The sequence below is a fragment of the Ornithorhynchus anatinus genome, chromosome 8, assembly GCF_004115215.2.
Source record: "Ornithorhynchus anatinus isolate Pmale09 chromosome 8, mOrnAna1.pri.v4, whole genome shotgun sequence".
Taxonomy (NCBI): domain Eukaryota; kingdom Metazoa; phylum Chordata; class Mammalia; order Monotremata; family Ornithorhynchidae; genus Ornithorhynchus; species Ornithorhynchus anatinus.
The window spans coordinates 31,684,717-31,707,921 of record NC_041735.1 but is presented as its reverse complement, the minus strand read 5'-3'; the positions used below and the strand labels follow the sequence as shown (position 1 = coordinate 31,707,921).

General features: G+C 47.4%; 1 protein-coding gene and 1 pseudogene across 1 annotated transcript in view; one reads left to right on the top strand and one right to left on the bottom strand.

Annotated features, from left to right (window-relative positions):
* ORNANAV1R-PS3204 (vomeronasal 1 receptor ornAnaV1R-ps3204 pseudogene) lies at window positions 7,814–8,668 on the top strand (annotated as a pseudogene).
* Window positions 11,596–23,205, bottom strand: part of LOC100681832 (zinc finger protein 514-like) — a 49,134-nt gene continuing 37,524 nt past the window's right edge. The window contains 2 exon segments of the mRNA XM_029070703.2: window positions 11,596–11,929; window positions 11,931–12,850. Of these exon segments, the coding sequence (XP_028926536.1) occupies window positions 11,897–11,929; window positions 11,931–12,850 (953 nt within the window). The 3' untranslated portion in view covers window positions 11,596–11,896.

The following is a 23,205-nucleotide window of genomic DNA, read 5'->3' as shown; positions in this document are numbered from 1 at the left end:
CCCCACTAAAATCATATCTTCTCCAAGAGACCTTCCCACAGTAACTATTCATTTTCTGTCTTTACCCTCTACTCTGTGTCTGCTTTAAAGAGAGAAGTTTTGAAGTAGAATCCATCATAGAAGTTAATGGAAACAGCAGTATATTAGAGCATCAGAATGTTAAAAAAAATCCCAAGTGTTCTTCAAGTCCTAATTAGCTGTGATGCCAAAACTAAATCCCTACCTTGGGGATCTATTATCAAACTTTAATTCAAAACTGGGTTAGAGCTATTAACCTCTCATTTATGTGTAAGGCAAATTTGTATTAATAATAATAATTATGGTATTTGTTAAGTGCTTACTATGTGCCAAGCACTGTTCTAAGCGCTGGAATATTCACATCTGTCAGAGACAAAAACTACTGTAGGACAGATGAGGAAGGAAGCATCTTCCCCCAGTCTGGAAATAAGGTGAACTAGTTGGGACCCCATTTCTTGGAATGCTTTTTTAGGTGTGATTCTGAAAATCATGGCACAACAATAGCAGTTTTAGAGGCAAAATGTTGATAGTGCATGAAAGTGAATTCCATAAAGCTAGACACAGGGCTAGGATCCTGGGGATACTTCAAAACATCCAGTTTTTAATCTGTGGCTCTGTGGGTCATGTGGGCTAGGAAAAGACTGAAGAGACACCCCCAGACCACCGTAAGGGCAGAGTTAGATAAGGAAAGCAGCAAGCAGTCTTAGACTTCTCTATGCTCTTTATTTATTCAATAGTATTTATTGAGCGCTTAATGTGTGCAGAGCATTGTACTAAGTGCTTGAAATGTACAATTCAGTAACAGAGACAATCCCTACCCATTGATGGGCTTACAGTCTAATCGGGGGAAACAGATGGAAAAAACAAGACAACTTAATCGCAATAAATAGAATCAAGGAGATGTACACCTCATTAACAAAATAAATAGGGTAATAAAAATAAATAAAAATGAGCACAGTGCTAAGGGGAGGGGAAGGAAGAGGGGGAGGAGCAGAGGGAAAGGGGGGAAAGAGGAAGTTCACCTGGGAAGGCCTCTGGAGAAGGTGAGCTCTCAGTACAGCTTTGAAGAGGGGAAGAGAGTTACTGTAAGCAAAGCTTGTCTTCTCTCTGTTGTACTGTAGTCTCCCAAGCATCTAGTACAATACTCTGTACACAGGGAATACTCAATAAATACAATTGATTGATTCCCTCAAACAGACCACCAGATCTACTTTTATGGAGGGAATCAGTGCTTCAGGACCACATATCCCCAGAGTGATAGCCTCAGGCATACCCTAAACAGATTGGATATCTGACAGAACTGGATTAGGGTCTCAACACTTCTAGGGCTTGGGGGATGTGGCACTGATACAGCTAGGTACGTGATAGGTTAATAACTTTCTTGACCCCTTCTCTGATAGGTTCAAACAGGCAGGCTATGATTCGTGGGCATAGCTGCCTGTTGAATTCCCCTGCCAGACTGAAAGGTACCATAAAGGTTTCTGAGCAGAGTTGTGTTTGCTGGCTCTTTTTCCAGATAGAAGCCCACCAATGGTCCCAGCCCTACTGGGGTGAGGAACGTAGAGGACTAAGACGGAGCTCAATGGAGGCTCCTCCAGAAAAGGGAAGCAACCAGTGGTCACTCTGAGTGCCCCAATTGTCCTCCCCTGGCCTTGAGGCAGAAGTAGTCCCACCCTTCCTCCTTCATTTGCCTCACTCCCTCTTCCCTCTTGAGGTGATTCATCTCTCCCGCCCCCGCCCCGGGCGACGACGACCTTGTTCTCACCATGTTACCTTACCTTAGCCGCCGCCTACGGCCGCCACCCACCCCGGACAACCTCAGGGCCCCCCGCCGCCACAGGGTTATTTGGTCATGAGCTCTGGGATTCTCTCGGCCGCTGGCCGCTTGACTTTGAGTCTGATTGGGTAGGGTCGGCTCGTCCCCCGACCCTGGTCATCGCCTGCTTATTAACACTATTGTAGTGTGCCTTACTGTAGCATGTTGCTACATTAGCGATCTCGCTTGTTATTGTTTATTGTCGTCAGACTTTGAATCTGATCAGGTCGCCTCTTAATCGAGTCTACCCCCGACCCTGGTCATCGCCCCCTTTTATTAACACTACTCATCTCGACTCTCTCGCCCCCCTTTCCCTCCGCCGCTCTCGCTCCACTAACCCACAGCCCTGGATCACCTCCTCCGTCCGCCTCCTACGCTCCTATGATCGAGCTGCTGAGCGCTGCTGGCGAAAGTCCAAGCACCAAGCCGACCTCACACACTTCAAATTTATCCTTTCCTGCCTTAACTCTGCCCTCTCCTGCGCCAGGCAAAGCTTCTTCTCCTCCCTCATCGACACCCATGCCCGTCACCCCCGCCGATTGTTCCGGACCTTTAACTCTCTCCTTAGGCCCCCTGTTCCTCCCCCTCCCCCATCTCTCACCCCCAATGATCTGGCCACCTATTTCCTCACGAAAATCAACACGATCAGGTCTGAGCTCCCCAAAGTCACCCCTCCGCCTCTCCCCTCCCCCCCACCGACCCCCTCCCCTACTTTCCCATCCTTCCCTGCAGTATCGTCAGAGGAGATCTCCTCCCTCCTCGCAAGTGCCACCCCCTCCACCTGCGCCTCGGACCCCATTCCCTCTCACCTTCTTAAAACCATCGCCCCTGCCCTCCTCCCTTCCTTAACTTCTATTTTTAACCACTCAATCTCCAAGGGCTCCTTCCCCTCTGCCTTCAAACATGCCCACGTCTTCCCCATCCTAAAAAAACCCGCTCTTGACCCCACTTCCCCCTCCAGTTATCGCCCTATCTCCCTACTACCCTTCCTTTCCAAAATCCTAGAACGAGTCATCTACAATCGATGCCTAGAATTCCTTAACTCCCATTCTCTCCTAGACCCCCTCCAATCTGGCTTCCGTCCCCTCCACTCTACCGAGACTGCTCTCTCTAAGGTCACCCATGACCTCCTTCTTGCCAAATCCAATGGCTCCTACTCCATTCTAATCCTCCTTGACCTCTCTGCTGCCTTTGACACTGTCGACCATCCCCTCCTCCTCCATACCTTATCTCACTTTGGCTTCACGGACTTCGTCCTCTCCTGGTTCTCCTCTTACCTCTCTGGCCGATCATTCTCGGTCTCCTTCGCTGGCGCCTCCTCCCCCTCCCATCCTTTAACTGTTGGAGTTCCTCAAGGGTCAGTTCTTGGCCCTCTTCTGTTTTCCATTTACAGTCACTCCCTCGGTGAACTCATTCGCTCTCACGGCTTTGACTACCATCTCTACGCAGATGACATGCAGATCTACATCTCTGCCCCTGTCCTCTCCCCCTCCCTTCAGGCTCGCATCTTCTCCTGCCTCCAGGACGTCTCCACCTGGATGTCGGCCCGCCACCTAAAACTCAACATGAGCAAGACTGAGCTCCTCATCTTCCCTCCCAAACCCGGTCCTCTCCCAGACTTCTCTATCACCGTGGATGGCACGACCATCCTTCCCGTCTCTCGGGCCCGCAATCTCGGTGTCATCCTTCACTCGTCTCTCTCGTTCATCCCACACATCCTATCCGTTACGAAGACCTGCCGGTTTCACCTCTACAATATCGCCAAGATCCGCCCTTTCCTCTCCACCCAAACGGCTACCTTACTGTTACGGGCTCTCGTTATATCCTGGCTAGACTACTGTGTCAGCCTTCTCTCTGACCTCCCTTCCTCCTCTCTCGCTCCGCTCCAGTCTATTCTTCACTCCGCTGCCCGGCTCATCTTCCTGCAGAAACGATCTGGGCATGTCACTCCCCTTCTTAAACAACTCCAATGGTTGCCTATCACCCTCCGCTCCAAACAAAAACTCCTCACTCTAGGCTTCAAGGCTCTCCATCACCTTGCCCCTTCCTACCTCTCCTCCCTTCTCTCTTTCTACCGCCCACCCCGCACGCTCCGCTCCTCTGCCGTCCACCTCCTCACCATCCCTCGGTCTCGCCTATCCCGCCGTCGACCCCTGGGTCACGTCCTCCCGCGGTCCTGGAATGCCCTCCCTCCTCACCTCCGCCAAACTGATTCTCTTTCCCTCTTCAAAACCTTACTTAAAAATCACCTCCTCCAAGAGGCCTTCCCAGACTGAGCTCCTCTTCTCCCTTTACTCCCTCTGCCATCCCCCCTTTACCTCTCCGCAGCTTAACCCTCTTTTTCCCCTTTTCCCTCTGCTCCTCCACCTCTCCCTTCCCATCCCCACAGCACTGTACTCGTCCGCTCAACTGTATATATTTTCGTTACCCTATTTATTTTGTTAATGAATTGTACATCGCCTCGATTCTATTTAGTTGCCATTGCTTTTACAAGATGTTCTTCCCCTCGACTCTGTTTATTGCCATTGTTCATGTCTGTCCGTCTCCCCCAGTTAGACTGTAAGCCCGTCAAACGGCAGGGACTGTCTCTATCTGTTGCCGACTTGTTCATCCCAAGCGCTTAGTACAGTGCTCTGCACATAGTAAGCGCTCAATAAATACTATTGAATGAATGAATGAATTGTTTTATGCTGTCGAGTCATTTCTGACCCATAGCGACGCCATGGACGCATCTCTTCCAGAATGTCCCACTCTCCATCTGCAATCATTCTGGTAGTGGATCCATAGAGTTTTCTTGGTAAAAATACAGAAGTGCTTTACCACTGCCACCTTCCACGCAGTAAGATCGAGTCTCCGCCCTCGACTCTCTCCCCTGCTGCTGCTGCCCAGAACGGGTGAGTTTTGACTTGTAGCAGATCGCTTTCCACTTACTAGCCACTGCCCAAGCTTGGAATGAATGGGTAGGCCTCTGCTCGACTCTCTCTCCCTTAGCCGAGACTGGTAGAGTACTGGAAATTCTTCAGGTACAACCCTGAGAGGGCACCCCTCTTCACTAGCAATACTGAAATCTAACCTTAGTAATCTTCAATGGCTTTGATAAACTGGCTAGAAAATGGTCAATCTTTGAGGAATTAATCAAACAGGTCCATAAAATCAGATTGACTTCTTGGTATCATGCTGACATGTTTCTCTGGAGGTGTCTCTGACAGGCCAATTAGCATCATGGGATTAGAGGAGAAAACTCTGGATTCATATTGCTGGGCAACAAGGAGGGGAGCCTAGGCATTCTCAGAGATGTCCCAGTTGGAATGTAAGAACAGATTAATGTTCAGCAATTTACTCATTGGCACACACACTAATCACCACCCTAGGGAGGGGAGAGATGTGAAAAGTGGGTCATAAATGCTACTCCAGCCTTCCACAGCCAGAGGTGACTGCTAATATGCTGCTCTTCTGGATTGTAGAAGGGATGGGGGTGGGTGAGTGCGATCAAGCTATCCTTTGGGGTTCCCCAAGCACTTAGTACAGTAATCTGCACACAGTAAGTGCTCAATAAATATCTTTGATGATTATTTAGTTTCGGAATTGAGAGTCTAAATGGAAAAGGTCACCTCAACTGACCTTACTGCTACAGGCTCTCGTTATATCCCGGCCAGACTACTGTGTCAGCCTTCTCTCTGACCTCCCGTCCTCCACTCCCGTCCCGCTCCAGTCTATTCTTCACTTCGCTGCCCGGCTCATCTTCCTGCAGAAACGATTTGGACATGTCACTCCCCTTCTTAAACAACTCCAGTCGTTGCCTATCAACCTCCACTCCAAACAAAAACTCCTCACTCTAGGCTTCAAGGCTCTCCATCACCTTGCCCCTTCCTACCTCTCCTCCCTTCTCTCTTTCTACCGCCCACCCCGCACGCTCCGCTCCTCTGCCGTCCACCTCCTCACCGTCCCTCGGTCTCGCCTATCCCGCCGTCGACCCCTGGGTCACGTCCTCCCGCGGTCCTGGAACGCCCTCCCTCCTCACCTCCGCCAAACTGATTCTCTTTCCCTCTTCAAAACCTTACTTAAAAATCACCTCCTCCAAGAGGCGTTTCCAGACTGAGCTCCTCTTCCCCCTCTACTCCCTCTGCCATCCCCCCTTTACCTCTCCGCAGCTAAAGCCTCATTTTCCCCTTTCCCCTCTGCTCCTCCACCTCTCCCTTCCCATCCCCACAGCACTGTACTCGTCCGCTCAACTGTATATATTTTCGTTACCCTATTTATTTTGTTAATGAATTGTACATCGCCTTGATTCTATTTAGTTGCCATTGTTTTTACGAGATGTTCTTCCCCTTGACGCTGTTTAGTGCCATTGTTCTTGTCTGTCCGTCTCCCCCGATTAGACTGTAAGCCCGTCAAACGGCAGGGACTGTCTCTATCTGTTGCCGACTTGTTCATCCCAAGCGCTTAGTACAGTGCTCTGCACATAGTAAGCGCTCAATAAATACTATTGAATTGAATGAAAGAGATGCTGCCAAGACTAAGAGCTTGTGAGACAGCAAAGATGGTGATTCTGGCTAAAGTGATGGGAAAGTCAGGGAAAGGACGGAAAAGGTCAGAGAAAGTCAAGGAAAGTTTGGGAATATAAAGAGTTCTGTTTTGGACAAGATAAGTTTGATGTTCACTCAATCATATTTATTGAGCGTTTACTGTGTTCAGAGCACCATGCTAAGCGCTAATGGGAATCCAAATAGAGATGTCCTGAAAGCAGGAGGAAATAGAAGACTGCAGAGAAGAAGAGCGGTCAGGGCTGGAGATGTCAATTTGAGAACCATATGTATAGAGATGGTAGCTGAAGCCATAGGAGTGGATGTGAATGGAGAAGAGAAGGGGATCCTTGAGGGACTCCCACATTTAGCAGGTTGGAGGCAGAGGAAGAATCTGCAAAAGAGAAGAGACTCTGAATGAGTGGCCAGAGAGCTAGGAGAAGAACCAGGAGAGGACTGCATCAGTAAAGTCAAGACTAGATAATATTTCCCAGTAAAATAAAAAGTCAGTGATACTGGCTCTCTTATGATTAAGGTTGAATTAAGAACAATAGATTAAAATCAGTGAACACAGCTGAAGATTTTAATGAATGATGGCATTTGTTAAGCCCTTACTATATGCAAAGCACTGTTCTAAGCGCTGGGGGGGGGAATACAAAGTGATCAGGTTGTCCCACGTTAGGCTCACAGTCTTCATCCCCATTTTCCAGATGAGATAACTGAGGCTCAGAGAAGTGAAGTGATTTGCCCACAGTCACACAGCTGACAAGTGGTGGAGCCAGGATGAGAACCCATGACCTCTGACTCCCAAGCCCGTGCTTTTTCCACTGAGCCATGCTGCTTCTCGATTGAAGCCAGAATAATAATAATAATAATGTTGGTATTTGTTAAGCGCTTACTATGTGCCGAGCACTGTTCTAAGCGCTGGGGTAGACATGGGGAATCAGGTTGTCCCACGTGGGGCTCACAGTCTTAATCCCCATTTTACAGATGAGGGAACTGAGGCACGGAGAAGTTAAGTGACTTGCCCACAGTCACACAGCCGACAAGTGGCAGAGCTGGGATTCGAACTCATGAGCCCTGACTCCAAAGCCCATGCTCTTTCCACTGAGCCACGCAGAATGGCAACTTCAACGATGTTCCTGCCTCTATGTCCCATCACGGCTGAGACCCAAAATAATGTCTAGCAGAACTTCCTTGGTAATTAGGTTTTAATGGATAGTGGTAATAACCAAACCATTAAGAAAAAGGGTATGTGAAGTGTTGATTCTTTTTATTTGACCTGCTTAAAGGTTTCTGCAGTATAGATATATGGGTAATTCTTTCTTTTTTCTCCCTCTTTCTCTGTTTCTCATCAGGTCACTCCACAGGGCTTTTTTTCTAGTTAGAACAGTGAATTCAAGAGAATGATGGCAGTGACATTGACTTGTTCAGACGGTCACTGGGGTCTCTGGGAATGTGTTTGTCCTCCTCTTTTACCCCTGCCTGGCCTTGGCTAACCACAAGCTCAGCTCCTCTGACTTGATCCTCGGACACCTGGCCCTGGTGAATACTATAATGCTTCTCACCAGTTGAATCCCAGATGGCCTATCCATTTGGGGGTTGAGAAGTTTCCTCTATGATGTTGGGTGTCAAACCGTCATTTACCTTTATCAAGTATCCCGGAGTATTTCCATCTGCACCACCTGCCTCCTGAGCACCTTCCAAGCCATCACCATCAGTCCTGGAAACTCCCCCTGGGCAAGAATCAAAGCCAAATTAGCCAAAGGTATCTTCCCCTCCTGTTTCCTGTTCTGGATCCTCAACCTGTTAATCGATGTTAACTCAACAATAGGTGTGTCAGGCCCAGGAACGCTTCTACTGTTCGAGTCTAAATATTGCTCAGTTGCTCAGTAGTCCCTGCCAGTGCAGAAATCATCCTAGTCATGGCAGTTGTGTTCTTTCTCCGAGATCTTTTCTTTGTGGGACTTATGAATGCAGAAATTGGCTACATGGTATGCATCCTCTACAGACACCACAGGAGAGTCCAGCACCTTCATAGACCCATCCACTCTTCCAAGGCTATTCCTGAGCTAAGGGCAGGCAAGAAAGTCATTGTTTTGGTGACCTTCTGTGTTCTCTTTTATGGGCAACAAACAGTCATGCTGAGTGTCATTCTGAACATGAAGGAATATTCTCCCCTGCTGGTGAATAGCCATGTGCTGTGATCCCCCACCTTCTGTGTTTAGTCCATTCCTGATTATTCAGTGACAGGAGAATGGGAATGTTCTGGAAAAGAGAATCTCCTACTTCCAACATGGATCTGTCATAGGATTCCAGGCAAAAGTTCACTTTTCCAAGGTTCCCTGAGAGCTGGGAGAGTGAAAGGGACTGCAGACTGGAAAGACATGAAACGACCCCACTCACCTCCCTTTAATAATAATAATGTTGGTATTTGTTAAGCACTTACTATGGGCAGAGCACTGTTCTAAGCGCTGGGGTAGATACATGGTAATCAGGTTGTCTCACGTGAGGCTCACAGTTAATCCCCATTTTACAGATGAGGTAACTGAGGCAAAGAGAAGTTGTGACTTGCCCACAGTCACACAGCTGACAAGTGGCAGAGCCAGGAATCGAACCCATGACCTCTGACTCCGAAGCCCAGGGTCTTTCCACTGAGCCACGGGTACATGGCCAAGTATAAGGGCGACCCAGAGGGGAGGGTGAAGAGGGAAAATGAGGGCTCAATAAGGGAAGGCCTTTTAGAGGAGATGTAATTTTAGGAAGGTTTTGAAGGTGGGCAGACCAGTGGACAGTTGTCTATGGAAGTGGAGGGAGTCTCCCCTGAGGGAAGATATGAGCCAGGGACTGGCAGCAGCTTCCATAGCAAGCTGGAGAACAAGGGATGCCAATTTGTGCTTGTCCGCCAGTGAGAGGACCTGGAACCTAATAGCACAGGGCCTAGTGAGGGTTCGCTCCCATGGGAGCATTTTTGGGAGGGCCAAGGGGTGATGCCTGTTTCAGCCAGGGGTGGGTTTATGCAAAGGAAAGAATGCATTAAAACCCCACCTGTGTAAGCAGCCCGTGTTCAGTATGTAGACTGCTCATTCGCAGACCACTCTGTCCGTGGTTCGGTCTGTGCCTGGAGTGGCGGTCGTATGCTGAGCCCTCCCAGAAAGGAGTGGGATTAAAGGTGCCTGATTTACAGCAAGCTGGAGTGTTTGTCTTCTTATCGCTACCCCTAACCAGGAGTGGTAGCAATAATACTTAATACTTGTGATGCAGCTAATAATTCCTGCAACTTAAGTACTTTTTCTTGGAGAGCACAGTGCTCATTCCTAAACTACTCCAGTTCTTCCTATTGTCTCTCCACTTTTCCAAATTGGTCAGAAAGAGCTAACTCCAAATCCAATCTGTGTTCATTCATTCGTTCATTCATTCAATTGCATTTATTGAGCACTGAACTAAGCATTTGGGAGAGTACAATACAACAATAAAGAGACACATTCCCTGCCCAAGAGCTTACAGTCTAGAGGGGGAGACAGACATTAATATAAATAAATGAATTACAAATATGTATATAAGTGCTGTATGGCTGGGACAGGGGATGAACAAGGGGAGAGGACAGGGTGAGGCAGAAGGGAGTGGGAGGAAAGGGAGGCTTAGTCAGGGAAGGCCTCTTGGAGGAGATGTGCCTTCAATAAGGCTTTGAAGCAGGGGGAGAATAATTGTCAGACTTAAGGAGGGAGGATATTCCAGGTCAGAGTCAGGATGTGGGAGAGGGGTCGGCGGTGAGGGAGATAGATGAGATCAAGTTAAAGACAGAACATTAGCATTATACCTTCTATTTCTCATACCATGCATATCATCCGGGCATAAACCCCTTCTCAGTTTCTTTCCCACACTCCCTATAAGATATCCAGAAATCCTTCTGACTATTCCATATCTTGGACTACTCGAATGCTACATAAGACAACTCATATATCCAGATAATAGGAGCAAATGCAAGCTTTATTCAAAATAACCATATGAAAGAATTCACAATTGAAAGAATGAGTCTTACATGCCTACTACTGACAACTGCTTCCCTATCTCTACTGCATCTGCTAACCATCTCCGGAGAGAGGACACAAAAGGGGAGGCTACTGATATTGATGAGGTCTAGGCCAAATTTCAGGCAACCCATTCTGTCGCACAGTACAGTCTTCCTTAGGCAACAGTCTTTTTCTGAATGTATGAGCACATCTGGGCCATTCCTTTTCATACAATAAAAATAGTCCAACACATTCAAGTACGTAAGTCCAAGTTGTGGACTTCCTCGATGGGTTTCTTCTACTTGGCCCACAAAAGATTCCTACGGATTCTTTGCACCTATCTGGTCTCATTCACATTTATTTCAACCCTTAATATGTCTTGGCCTATTTAGGCTATCCTCAGGACTCTGTTCCATCAGTGTAAGCCCCTTAAGAAAGGGGGATCCTCTGCTTCCATGAACTCCAGGAGAGCCATCCACATCCTCACTCTTCAAAGACCCAGGACCTAGCCTTGCGGTCCCATTACAATTCCATTCCAGGAAACGGAGCAGGAAATACAGAGGCGGGAAGGTGAAAAAGTAGCTGGTGGAGAGCCAATATGGATCAGGAAGACCCTAACAAAAACACGTGAGGTTTATCTGTATCAGAAGAGTGATAGCCTCCCTGAGCTGAAGGTTCTGAGTTGGCCCAGCCAAAACCACTTCCTCTCAGTGTGATTGAGGTTGGGCTCTCCAGTCCATTTCAGCCGATTTTCCAGGGAATTAGCTCCATTATGTCCTTCCTAGACCAGGTACCCCTTTCCCAAATGTTTTCTGGCCCTTCTCCCAAGGCTTTTCATCCTATTTCCCCTGTCCCCCTGTACATCCTCTTCTAGGTAAAAAGGGGGGGTTTGTCAGAAGAGAAGGTGCAAGGCTCTCTTCCCTATCAGCTATCAGCTCTCCTCCCAATCCAATCCCCAGAGCTGTGAAGGGGTCAGGTTCCATGGTGAGTCTGCAGGGTCAGTGACAGGAACTAGTGTATTGGAGCTGGGGGAGGGGGCGGGATAAATACAAGTACAGGAAGGGATTTAGAGGGGAGTGGAAGCAAGAAAGGCCAAATTATTATTATTGTGGCTGTAAGTTCTCACTATGTCTCAAGCACTGTTCTAAACACTGGGGTAAATAAAAATTAATAAGGTTGGATACAACTCCTGATCCTACAAGCTGCTCACAGTCTGAGGGACAACAGGTATTGAATTCCTATTTTGCAGATGAGGAAATAATCCAAGGGAGGTTGAGATAGAGGAGAGGTGGGGAGGAAAGCTGGAGGAGGATGGTGAGAAGGAGGAAGCTCTCAGAAGTGTTTGGGCAGATACAGCTTTACATAAGACAGAAAAGGGGTCAAATATTTAATTTGAATCTGAGCAAAATGGATTTCACTCACTGGTACTTAAACCCCTGATTTTGCACCCCTCCTTCCTAGATTCATTTCTCAGTTCCCCTGCCACTCACTTTATGGTGTTCAAAATGAACTGAATACTGACTAAACTACTTCCCGCCTTCATTACATTTGTAGGGTCTCCTCTCTAATTCTGATTCTCTGATATGTAATAAGGGCTGGTTGTTGACTGAAATCTTTCCTACACTCATTACATTTGTAGGGTTTCCCTCCAGTAAGAATTCTCTGATGAGAAGTACGCTGTGGTTGGTGAATTAAGGCTTTCCCGCATTCATTACACTTGTAGGATTTCACTCCAGTATGAATTTTCTGATGACGAATAAGGTGTGAGTGCTGATTGAAATCTTTCCCACATTCATCACATCTGAAAGGTTTCTCTCCAGAATGAATTCTCTGATGACGAGTAAGATTGGAGTGTTGATTAAAGGCTTTCCCACACTCATTACATTTGTATGGATTCTCTCCACTGTGAATTCTCTGATGTTTAATTAGGGAAGAGTAGAGACTGAAGGTTTTCCCACATTCATTACAAATATACAGATTCTCTTCAGTATGAATTCTCTGATGTTTAATTAAGGATGAACAGACACTGAAGGCTTCTCCACATTCATTACAAATGTACGGATTCTCTCCAGTGTGAATTCTCTGATGTTTAATTAGGGATGAGGAGACAGCGAATCCTTTTCCACAGTCACTACATTTGTAGGGCCGCTCTCCACTACAAATTCTCTGGTGTCCAATAAGGCAAGAACTCAGTTTGATGTTTCTCTCACAGTCAGCAGACATTTTTTTCGAGGAGATTTTCTTGTGGACTTTGATGTTTCTATAATCTCTTTCTTGAGCAGGGCATTTCCTTGGCCTTCTTCTAGTAGAGTTCTCGCTTTGCTTCTGTAACCTACCCTTACGTACAGATGCTTTTCTATCCACAGCACTGACAAAAACGTTCTGTTGGCATCTTTCCAGTGATGCCCTTTTGAAATCTGCTTCTTCACTTACTTCTTGTTGTGGTGGAACTGACTCTGTCTCAGGTTTGGTCTTGCAATCTAGAATAAATAGCAGATACAAACATTACACAGTAGCTCTGACTCCTTTATGTGGGGCAAAACTACCCATGAAGCACATGTTCCCCACCCACAAGGCAGTTTACAGTCTAGAGAGGGAGATAAATAGAAATAGAAATCAATTACGGATATGGGCGTAAGTGCTGTGGGGCTGAGGCTGGATAAATAAAGGGTGAAAATGGTGCAAAGGTGACAGGGAAGGGAGTGGGAGAAGGCGATATAAGCGCTTAGGGAAAGGCCGCTTGGAGGAGATGTGCTTTTAATATGGCTTTGAAGGAGCGGGATGAGAAGGGGAAGGGATGGCAGTAGGCTAAAAAGTTACTACGTGGTGAACAGAAATTGGGCAACTTAAAATATAGGGGCAGAGGAAATGTGTTCAGGATGGAGAAAAGCAAAGTCTCAGACAATATCATACTGGGTTGAAAAGTGGAAGGCAAAACTGGCAATCCTCCAGAAAGGATTGGGAGGCAAAGAGAAGCAGGATCAGATGCGACAATCAAACATGATACCACAACCAAGAACACTTGTGGTGAGTGTGGAGCATAGTATAGGAACTGAGAGCTCCACATTGACCTATTCAGCTAAACACACATTTCATCATTAGGTGTATCAGCAACAGGTCAGAAGAGCGAACGTCACTGGCACGGCCTACTCAGAAGTTGCCTACTTGCCCTCTTTCCTGTCATGCTATGCCAATCCCTCTTTCTCCTCCTCCTGGTTCCTTCCTTCCCCAACCTCACTCCTGCCTTCCCTCTATCCAGTCTGTCTTTGTTGCTTCCTATTTTTCCCCTATAGATCAACACTGTGAACCATCCAGCTGCTGGGTTGTGAGGAGCAGTGGGAGTAGAAGGGGCAGGGGTAGCGAATCATTGTAAGGCCCATTATGCTGGAGCTGCATGAAGAAAATATGATACAAAAATACCCCCAAAACTTCAGCACTTATGCATTTTATTGAACTCCTTGGACCTCACATACACACATGTATATATACTTGCACATTCAATTATTTATTCAGCTTTTTAAATCTTAATATACTTGTACCCCTTTCCTCCTAGATCCTTATTTTCTTCTCCACTTTCACTATTTGCAAATATACCCACGTCTCCAGAATCCACCCCTTCCTCTCCCATCCAAACTGCCGGCTCAAGCATTTGTCATCTCACACCTTGATTCTTGACTACTGCATCAGCCTCCTCTCAGACCTCCTTGACTCTAATCAAAAGGACTTACTGAATACATAATGCAGAGCCCTGTACTCTGGGGAGTGGACAAAAAATTAGTAGACACGATCCTTGCTTTGGATGAGTTTACAATCTAATCAAATAAATTATATGCAATAGGAAGCAACAGCATATAGAGGAGAAGTGTGGCCTAGTGGAAAGAGCACAGGCTTGGGTGCCAGTGGACACCCAGCTCTGCCAACTGCCTACCCAGTGACCTTGGAAAGTCACTTAACCTCTCAGTGTCCCAGTTTCCTCATCTGTAAAATGGGATTCAGTGCCTCTTCTCCCTCTGACTTAGACATATGATAGTAATACAGATATGTACACATGAGTATTTGGTCTGCTAAGTTCTCTGTCCACTCTCAATCAATGGTGCTTGGGAGAGTACAAAACAACAGAATTGGTAGACACATTCCCGGCTCAGACTGAGTTTACAGGCTCTCCCCTCACCCTGAGGTGCCTCCTGGCATTGTAGGCCTGGAGGAGTGGCTAACACTTGTGAAATATTAGACTGGCACCTCAAACGTGACTGCACCTACTTCCAGATATAGATAAAAGCTTTGTGTTTGATTAAGAAAATCCACAACAATCTTATACAATCAGGGGAAGTGAAGAAGAGAGCCTGTCACATCTGATTGATCAAAATAATCCAAAAGGATATGTGACTTGAAAATTTGGAATATTCTCTTTCTTTGGGAAGTAGGTTGATAAACTACAAAGACCAGATGTAAATGACACGGGCTAGACGCTTACTAGCCAACTCTAGCCACATGATCAGATGTGAAATACTTTGTGATTGGCAGGTCACTGTAAGCACCCACGCTTTGAATCTTCCCTTCTTTGCTTGGAGAGTTACATTTACATTCTGATTTGAATGCCGTATGTCAATTTCGTTCAGCAATAGTCCATATTACTGCCACCCGGATCGTTGCTCTAACACAGTCTTCTGCACTTCTCCCTAATTCTTTTAAAACTTCCAACGGTTGCCCATTCTTCCCATAAAGCAGAAACTCCTGATCAGTGGCTTTATGCACTCCATCAGGCATTTAGGCATTCAATATCCTGCTGTGTATTTTAGCTGTTGTCCCACTATGCCTCAGCTTGAACTCTCTGTTCTTCTCAAGCCAACCTACTTACTGTGCCTTGTCCTTACCTCTCATGGTGCCAACCTCTTGCCCACACCCTCTCTTCCCTCCCTTCTGCCTGGAACTCTCCCGCTTCTCATCCAGATCACTGCTCCCCCTGCATCTTCAGGACTCTTCTGAAATCACATCCCTTCAATCAATCAATAACTTGTATTTATTGAGCCCTTACTCTGTGCCCGGCATTCCTAAACCACCGTAGTAGTAGAAACAATCCCAGCCCTCAAGGTTTCAGTTCATCCCTGATTAATCTCATTGCCCCAATCTATTTCCCCCACAACTGACACTAAAATATTTCCACGTTCCCTATTTACACCGGGCACATATTTTTACACTCTACTGCTTACTCCTACGTGTAATTAATTTTTGTGTAATTTTGTTTAACCTGCTAAGATTGTAAGCTCCTTGAGGGGATGGATCATGTCTGCTAATGCTATTGTAGCCTCCAAGGCATTTAGTAGAGTGCTCTGTGGAGTTAGTGCTATATATATATATATATATATATATATATATATGTATATATACTTCTGGTGGGACAACCTGATTACCCTTTATCTACCCCAGCACTTAGAACAGTGCTTGGCACATAGTAAGTGCTTAAGAAATACCACCATTATTATTATTATTATTATTATTATTAATGGCCTGGCCTTGCAGGCTGACAAAGGGAATCTTACTTCCTGGATGACACAAAAAGATCATCATGGGAAACTCCCACAGGGCTCCCTGCATGGGACTCATGCCTTGGGGGTCTCAGAAGAAGCCTTCAAGAGGAATTTTAGGACATCCCCTCTGAACTCTCTTCAGACCTGATATGAAACTTCTTCAGTCAATAATAAAAATGGTACTTGTTAAGCACTTACTATATGATAGGCCCTGAACTAAGTGCTGAAGTGGATATAAGCAAATCGAGTTGGACATAGTCCCTGTCCAACGTGGGGTCTCAATCCCCATTTTACAGAGGAGGTACCGAACTTAGACACCGAGAAATGAAATGGCTTGTCCAAGGTCCCACAGCAGACAAGTGGCATTAGAACCCATGACCTTCCAACTCCCAGGCCCATGCTCTATCCACTACTCCATGCTGCTTCCCCAATCAATCATATTTACTGAGCACTAACTTGGTGCAGAGCACTGTGCCAAGGACTTTGGCGTGTATGATACAACAGAGATGGTAAACATCCCCGTCCAAAGGGAATTTACGGTCCAGAGGGGGAGGGAGACATTAAAAATAAATTACCAAGATTTACCCAAGCGCTATGGCGCTGAGGGTGGGGTGAATAAAGGGTACACATCTAAGGGCAAGAGAGGGAGAGAAAGTACAAGAAATGAAGGCTTAGTTGGGGAATGATCTCCTTTTTGCCAAATCATAGTATGGCCTCTACTCCATACTAATCCTCCTCGACCTATCAGCTGCCTTTGACACTGGAGACCATCCCCTTCTCCTGGAAACATTATCCAACCTTGGTTCCACTGACTCTGTCCTCTTCCGGTTCTCTTCTTCTCACTCTGGCTATTCATTCTCAGTTTCCTTTGTGGGCTCTTCCTCTGCTTCCCACCCCCTAACCATGCGGGGTCCCTCAAGGTTCAGTTCTGAGTCCCTTTCTAGTCGTCATCTACACCCACTCCCTTGGAGAAGTCATTTGCTCCCATGGCTTCAACCTCTATGCGGATGACACCCAAATCTACATCCCCAACCCTGATCTCTCCCTCTCTGCAGTTTCACATCTCCTCCTACGTTCAAGAAATCCTTACGTGGATGTCCTCCCATCACCTCAAACTTCACATGCCAAATCAGAGCTCCTCATCTTCCCACCCAAACCCTGCCCTCTCCTGACTTTCCCATCACTCTAGACAGCACCACCATCCTTCCTGTTTCACAAACCCAGAACCTTGGTTTTATCCTTGACTCCTCTCATTCAACCCACATATTCAATCCATCACTAAATCCTGTTGGTGCCACCTTCACAACATAGCTAAAAATCCACCCTTTCCTCTCCATCCAAACTGCTATCACGTTAATACAAGTATTCATCCTCTCCCACCTAGATTACTGTATCGGCCTCCTTGCTGACCCCCCAGTCTCCCATCTCTCTCCACTCCAGTCCATACTTCACTCTGTTGCCCAGGTTGTTTTTCTACAAAAATGTTCAATTCACGACGTCACCCGGCTCCTCCAAAAACTCCAGTGGTTGCCCATCCATCTCTGCATCAAACAAAAACTCCTTACCATTGGCTTTAAAGCACTCCACCTCCTTGCCCCTCTGGGCCCAAACCTCGTTTCTCTCCTACAACCCAGTCCACACACTTCACTTCTCTAATGCTAACCTTCTCACTGTGCCTCCATCTCGCCTGTCTCACCGCTGACGCCTAACCACATCCTGCCTCTGGCCTGGAGCACCCTCCCTCCTCAATCCTAGAGACCATTACTCTCTCCCCTTTTACAAAGCCGTATTGAAGGCACATCTCCTCCAAGAGGCCTTCCCAGATTAAGCTCCACTTTTCCTCACCTCCCACTCCCTTCTGCATGACCCTGACTTGCTGCTCCCTTTGCTCCTCCCCACTCCCAGTTCCATGGCACTTATGTACATATGTGTCATTTTATTTGTTTATATCAATGTCTGCCTCCCCCACCCCCTGGACTGTGGGTGGGGATTGTGACTGTTAATTGCTGTATTTTACTCTCCCAAACACTTGGTACAGTGCTCTGCACATAGTAAGTGCCAATAAATGACCAAATGCATGAATGGAAGGTCTTTTGGAGGAAATGTAATTTTAAAAAGGTCCTGCGAGTAAGGAGAGTGATCATCTGTTGGCTATGAAGAGGAAGGGAGTTCCAGGTAAGAGGCTGGACATGGGCGAGGACTTGGTGGCAAGATGAGGTTGAGGTACAACAAGTATGTTGGTGTTAGAGAAGTGAAGTGAATAAGCTGGGTTATAGCAGGAAATCGGCGAGGTAAGATGAAAGGGGCAAGCATTCTTCGGAAGACCCTCTGGCTCCAACTCCTCTCTGAACCCTGACGTGGTCCCTGCCCATGACGAGTTTACAATCTGGAGGGGGAGACGGATGTTAATATAAATTACAGCTACCTAGATCAGTGCTGAGCGGCTGACGATGGAGTGAATACTAAGTGCTTCAAGTGCAGAGGGAACACAGAAGAAAAGCAGTGTGGCCTACTGGAAAGAGCCCAGGCCCGGAAATCAGATGACCTGGGTTCTAATCCCAGCTCTGCTACCTCTCTGCTGTGTGACCTTGGGCAAGTCATGTAACTTCTCTGTGCCTAAATTACCTCATCTCTAAAATGGGGATTGAGACCGAGTCCTATGAGGGAAATGGACTATGTTCAACCTATCTTGTATCTACTCAGCGTTTAGTACAGTACCTGGCATATAGTAAGTGATTACAAAAGAACAAATGCCATTAAAAAGAAAAACAAGAGGAGAGGGAATAGGGGAAGAGTGGGTTTAACCGGAGACGGCCTCTTGGAGGAGATGTGATTTTAATAAGGCTTTAAAAGTAGCGAAACTAGGGGTCTGGGGTATAGGGTAGAGGAGGAAGTTCCAGGCCAGAGGGAGAACATGGGCAAGAGGTGAGGGGCAAAACAGATGAGAATGGGGTACAGTGAGTCGGCTGGCATTAGATGAGCAAAGTTGGGAGGATTGGGTTGAAGCAGGAAATCAGTGAGGGAAGAGGTGTATGGGCGGTCGGGGGGGAGGGCGCAGAGGGAGGGAGAAGCCGATAGAGTGCTTTAAAGCCAACGATAAGGACTTAAACTGGGGGAGATTAAAGATCTAATAGTTCTCGTAGTGAAGGACACTCCCTGCGGCTTCCACTTGGTCGTCTGTATGGCTTCCTACATCAGTGGCCACGCTACCGTCAAGGGCTGAACAATCGAGAGGCGACCAGATGCCCTTTCACGGTCCCCTGGGTGCCTTGGTGGGTCAAAGAGGGAGCATAAAAAGTAATCAGCAAACACTGAGGCTGCCCCACTAGGTATCTATAAAACCTTGCGTAGTGTGGTCCTCTACTTGAGTCCTGGGTTGACTGTTTTCTCTCTAGACTGTAAATTTTTGGTGCGCAGGGAACACATCTGCCAACGCTGTTGTGTTGTACTCTCCCAAGTGCTTAGTACAGTGTTCTGCACAGAGTAAGCGCTCCATAAATACCATTGAGTATGAAAAGGCATGTTCTGAGCAAACTAATATATCTGGGGATTTGTGATGTCCTAGAAAAGAAGTGTCTTTTTCCATTTGTAGAATATTCCTTGAGATTTCCCTTCCCAGGGCCACCCCAGACTCTCTAGGATAGCTTTCTTGATGAGGGAGAATGGTAGTCGTCACACAGAAACCCTCTGGAGTTACAGATCTAATAGATAATAATAATGGTGGTATTTGTTAAGCGCTTACTATGCGCCAAGCACTGTTCTAAGTGTCAGGGTAGATACAAGTCATCAAGTTGTCCTACAAGGGGCTCACAGTCTTTATCCCCATTTTACAGATTAGAGAACTGAGGCACACAGAAGTTAAGTGACTCGCCCAAGGTCACACAGCAGGCAAGTGGCGGAGCCAGGATTAGAGCCCATGACCTCTGACTCCCAAGCCCAGGCTCTTTTCACTAAGCCACGCTGCTTCTATTAAATTAATAATGGCATTTGTTAAGCGCTTACTATGTGCCAAGCACTGTTCTAAACACTGGGGGGGAATACAAGGTAATCAGGTTGTCCCACATGGGGCTCCCAGTCTTAATTCCCATTTTACAGATGAGGTAACAGGGAAGCAGCGGGCTCAGTGGAAAGAGCCTGGGCTTCGGAGTCAGAGGTCATGGATTCGACTCCTGGCTCTGCCACTTGTAAGCTGTGTGACTGAGGGCCAGTCACTTAACTACTCCCTTCCTCCTCTCTCGCCCCGCTCCGGTCTATTCTTCACACCGCTGCCCGGCTCATCTTCCTGCAGAAACGATCTGGGCATGTCACTCCCCTTCTTAAACAACTCCAGTGGTTGCCTATCGACCTCCGCTCCAAACAAAAACTCCTCACTCTAGGCTTCAAGGCTCTCCATTACCTTGCCCCTTCCTACCTCTCCTCCCTTCTCTCTTTCTACCACCCACCCCGCACGCTCCGCTCCTCTGCCGCCCACCTCCTCACCGTCCCTCGGTCTCGCCTATCCCGCCGTCGACCCCTGGGTCACGTCCTCCAGCGGTCCTGGAACGCCCTCCCTCCTCACCTCCGCCAAACTGATTCTCTTTCCCTCTTCAAAACCCTACTTAAAAATCACCTCCTCCAAGAGGAGTTCCCAGACTGAGCTCCTCTTCCCCCTCTACTCCCTCTGCCATCCCCCCTTTACCTCTCCGCAGCTAAAGCCTCATTTTCCCCCTTTTCCCTCTGCTCCTCCACCTCTCCCTTCCCATCCCCACAGCACTGTACTCGTCCGCTCAATTGTATATATTTTCGTTACCCTATTTATTTTGTTAATGAATTGTACATCGCCTTGATTCTATTTAGTTGCCATTGTTTTTACGAGATGTTCTTCCCCTTGACTCTGTTTATTGCCATTGTTCTTGTCTGTCCGTCTCCCCCGATTAGACTGTAAGCCCGTCAAATGGCAGGGACTGTCTCTATCTGTTGCCGACTTGTTCATGCCAAGCGCTTAGTACAGTGCTCTGCACATAGTAAGCGCTCAATAAATACTATTGAATGAATGAATACTCTGGGCCTCAGTGACCTCATCTGTAAAACGGGGATTAAAACTGTGAGCCCCACGTGGGACAATCTGATCACCCTGTATCCCCCCAGCGCTTAGAACAGTGCTTTGCACATAGTAAGCGCTTAACAAATACCACCATTACCATTATTATTAATTGAGGCACAGAGAAGTCAAGTGACTTGCCCTAAGTCACATAGCTGACAAGTGGCAGAGTGGGAATTAGAACCCATGACCAAGCCCATGCCCCTTCCACTGAGCCACACTGCTTCTCTACAAGAGTTTCTAAGGGAAGCGGCATGACCGAGTGGAGAGCCCAGGCCTAGGAGTCGGAGGACCTGGGTTTCGATCTTGGCTCTCCACTTGTCTGCTTCCCTTCTGGGTGCCTCGGTTACCTCCTCTGCAAAATGGGGATTAAATCCTAGTCTCTTCTACTTTGCTTGTGAACCCCTAGTGGATCAGGTGCCTTGTCCAACCTGAATTATCTCCCTCGGCACTTACTACTGTGCTTGGTATCTAGTAAGCATTTAATAAATACCACATCATACCACAAGGATGGCTGGGGAGAGAAGTGTCTGATTTGGGCCTGGGTGGGCACCCTGGGGGAGGTGAATTTTAGGACCTAGATTTCCCTTGTTTAGTGACTAAGAATCCAAATGGTGATGATGTCTGGGGTCTGTGCTAATTCTGAGGATGGATTTTAAAACAATCCATCAATTAATCCAATAGTTTTCAAGGGTCTCCAGCATGCAGAACATTGTATTAAGCACCTGAAGGGCATTTGCAAGGCAGGAGTGGTTGGGCGTAGCTACCCTCACCACAGACCAATGTAAATATCGTTTAATGGTCATTTTGCTCCTTGGAGTTCTCGAAGGCCAAAGAATAATATCAAGCAGTGCAGCCTAATGGAAAGAGTCAGGTCTGGGATTCAGAGGACCTGTGTTCTAATCCGCTGCACAATCTCCACCCCTCACCAACTCTGAAATCCCTCTCTCTGACCACAAGCTTCTCGCTTGCCTCCTCTCCCCTACTCCTCCCCATAAATCTGTACTATTCCCTCACACAGACCTCCGCTCTCGTGTCACCATCCATCCCTCTCAGCACATCACACCCCTCCTAGCTTCCATACCCACTTTTGATGACCAGATGCTCTCAACACCACCCTCTATACTCAACTCACTCTCTCCCCTTCCCTTTGTCGCTCTTGCACCACTAACCCACAGCCCTGCATCACCTGCACTGCCTGCCTCCTTCGCTCTTATGCTTGAGCCGTTGAACACCACTGGCCGGAAATCTTGTCCACTTCAGTTTGGTCCTTTCTTGCCTTAACTCTGCCCTCTCCTCTGCCCAGCAAAACTATTTCTCTTCTCATTCTTATTATTATACTAAAAGTAGTGGTATTTGTTAAGCGCTTACTATACGCCAAGCACCATTCTGAACACTGAGGTAGATCCAGGGTAATCAGGTTGGCCCACTTAGGGCTCCCAGTCCTAATCCCCATTTTACAGATGAGAAGTGAGGCACAGAGAAGTTAAGTGACTCGCCCAAGGTCACACAGCAGACAAGTGGCCGAGCCGGCATTCGAACCAATTAGAACCAGGCCCCCTGTTCCTCCCCCTCCCCCATTCGTCAACCCCAACAATCTGGCCACCTACTTCATCACGAAAATTAACACAATTAGGGAGCTCAGACCCAAAGTCACCCCTCCCCCGTCCGCCTCCCCCCGCCTCCCAACCCTCTCCCCTACTTTCCCATCCTTCTCTTCAGTATCCTCAGAGATCTCCTCCCTCCTCGCAAGTGCCACCCCCTCCACCTGTCCTTCGGACCCCATTCACCCTCCTCCCCTCCTTAACTTCTATCTTTAACCACTCACTCTCCAATGGCTTCTTCCCCTCTGCCTTCAAACATGCCCATGTCACCCCCATCCTACAAAAACCCTCTCTCGACCCCACTTCCCCTTCCAGTTATCGCCCTATCTCCCTCCTACCCTTCCTTTCCAAACTCCTAGTCGTCTACACTCGCTGCCTTGAATTACTCAACTCCAACTCTCTCCTGGACCCCCACCAATCTGGCTTCCGTCCCCTCCACTCTACCGAGACTACTCTCTCAAAGGTCACCCATGACCTCCTTCTTGCCAAATCCAATGGCTCCTACTCTATCCTAATCATCCTCGACCTCTCAGCTGCCTTTGACAGTGTCGACCATTCCCTTCTCTTCCAACCCTTATCTCACCTTGGCTTCATCGACTCCGTCCTCTCCTGGTTCTCCTCAT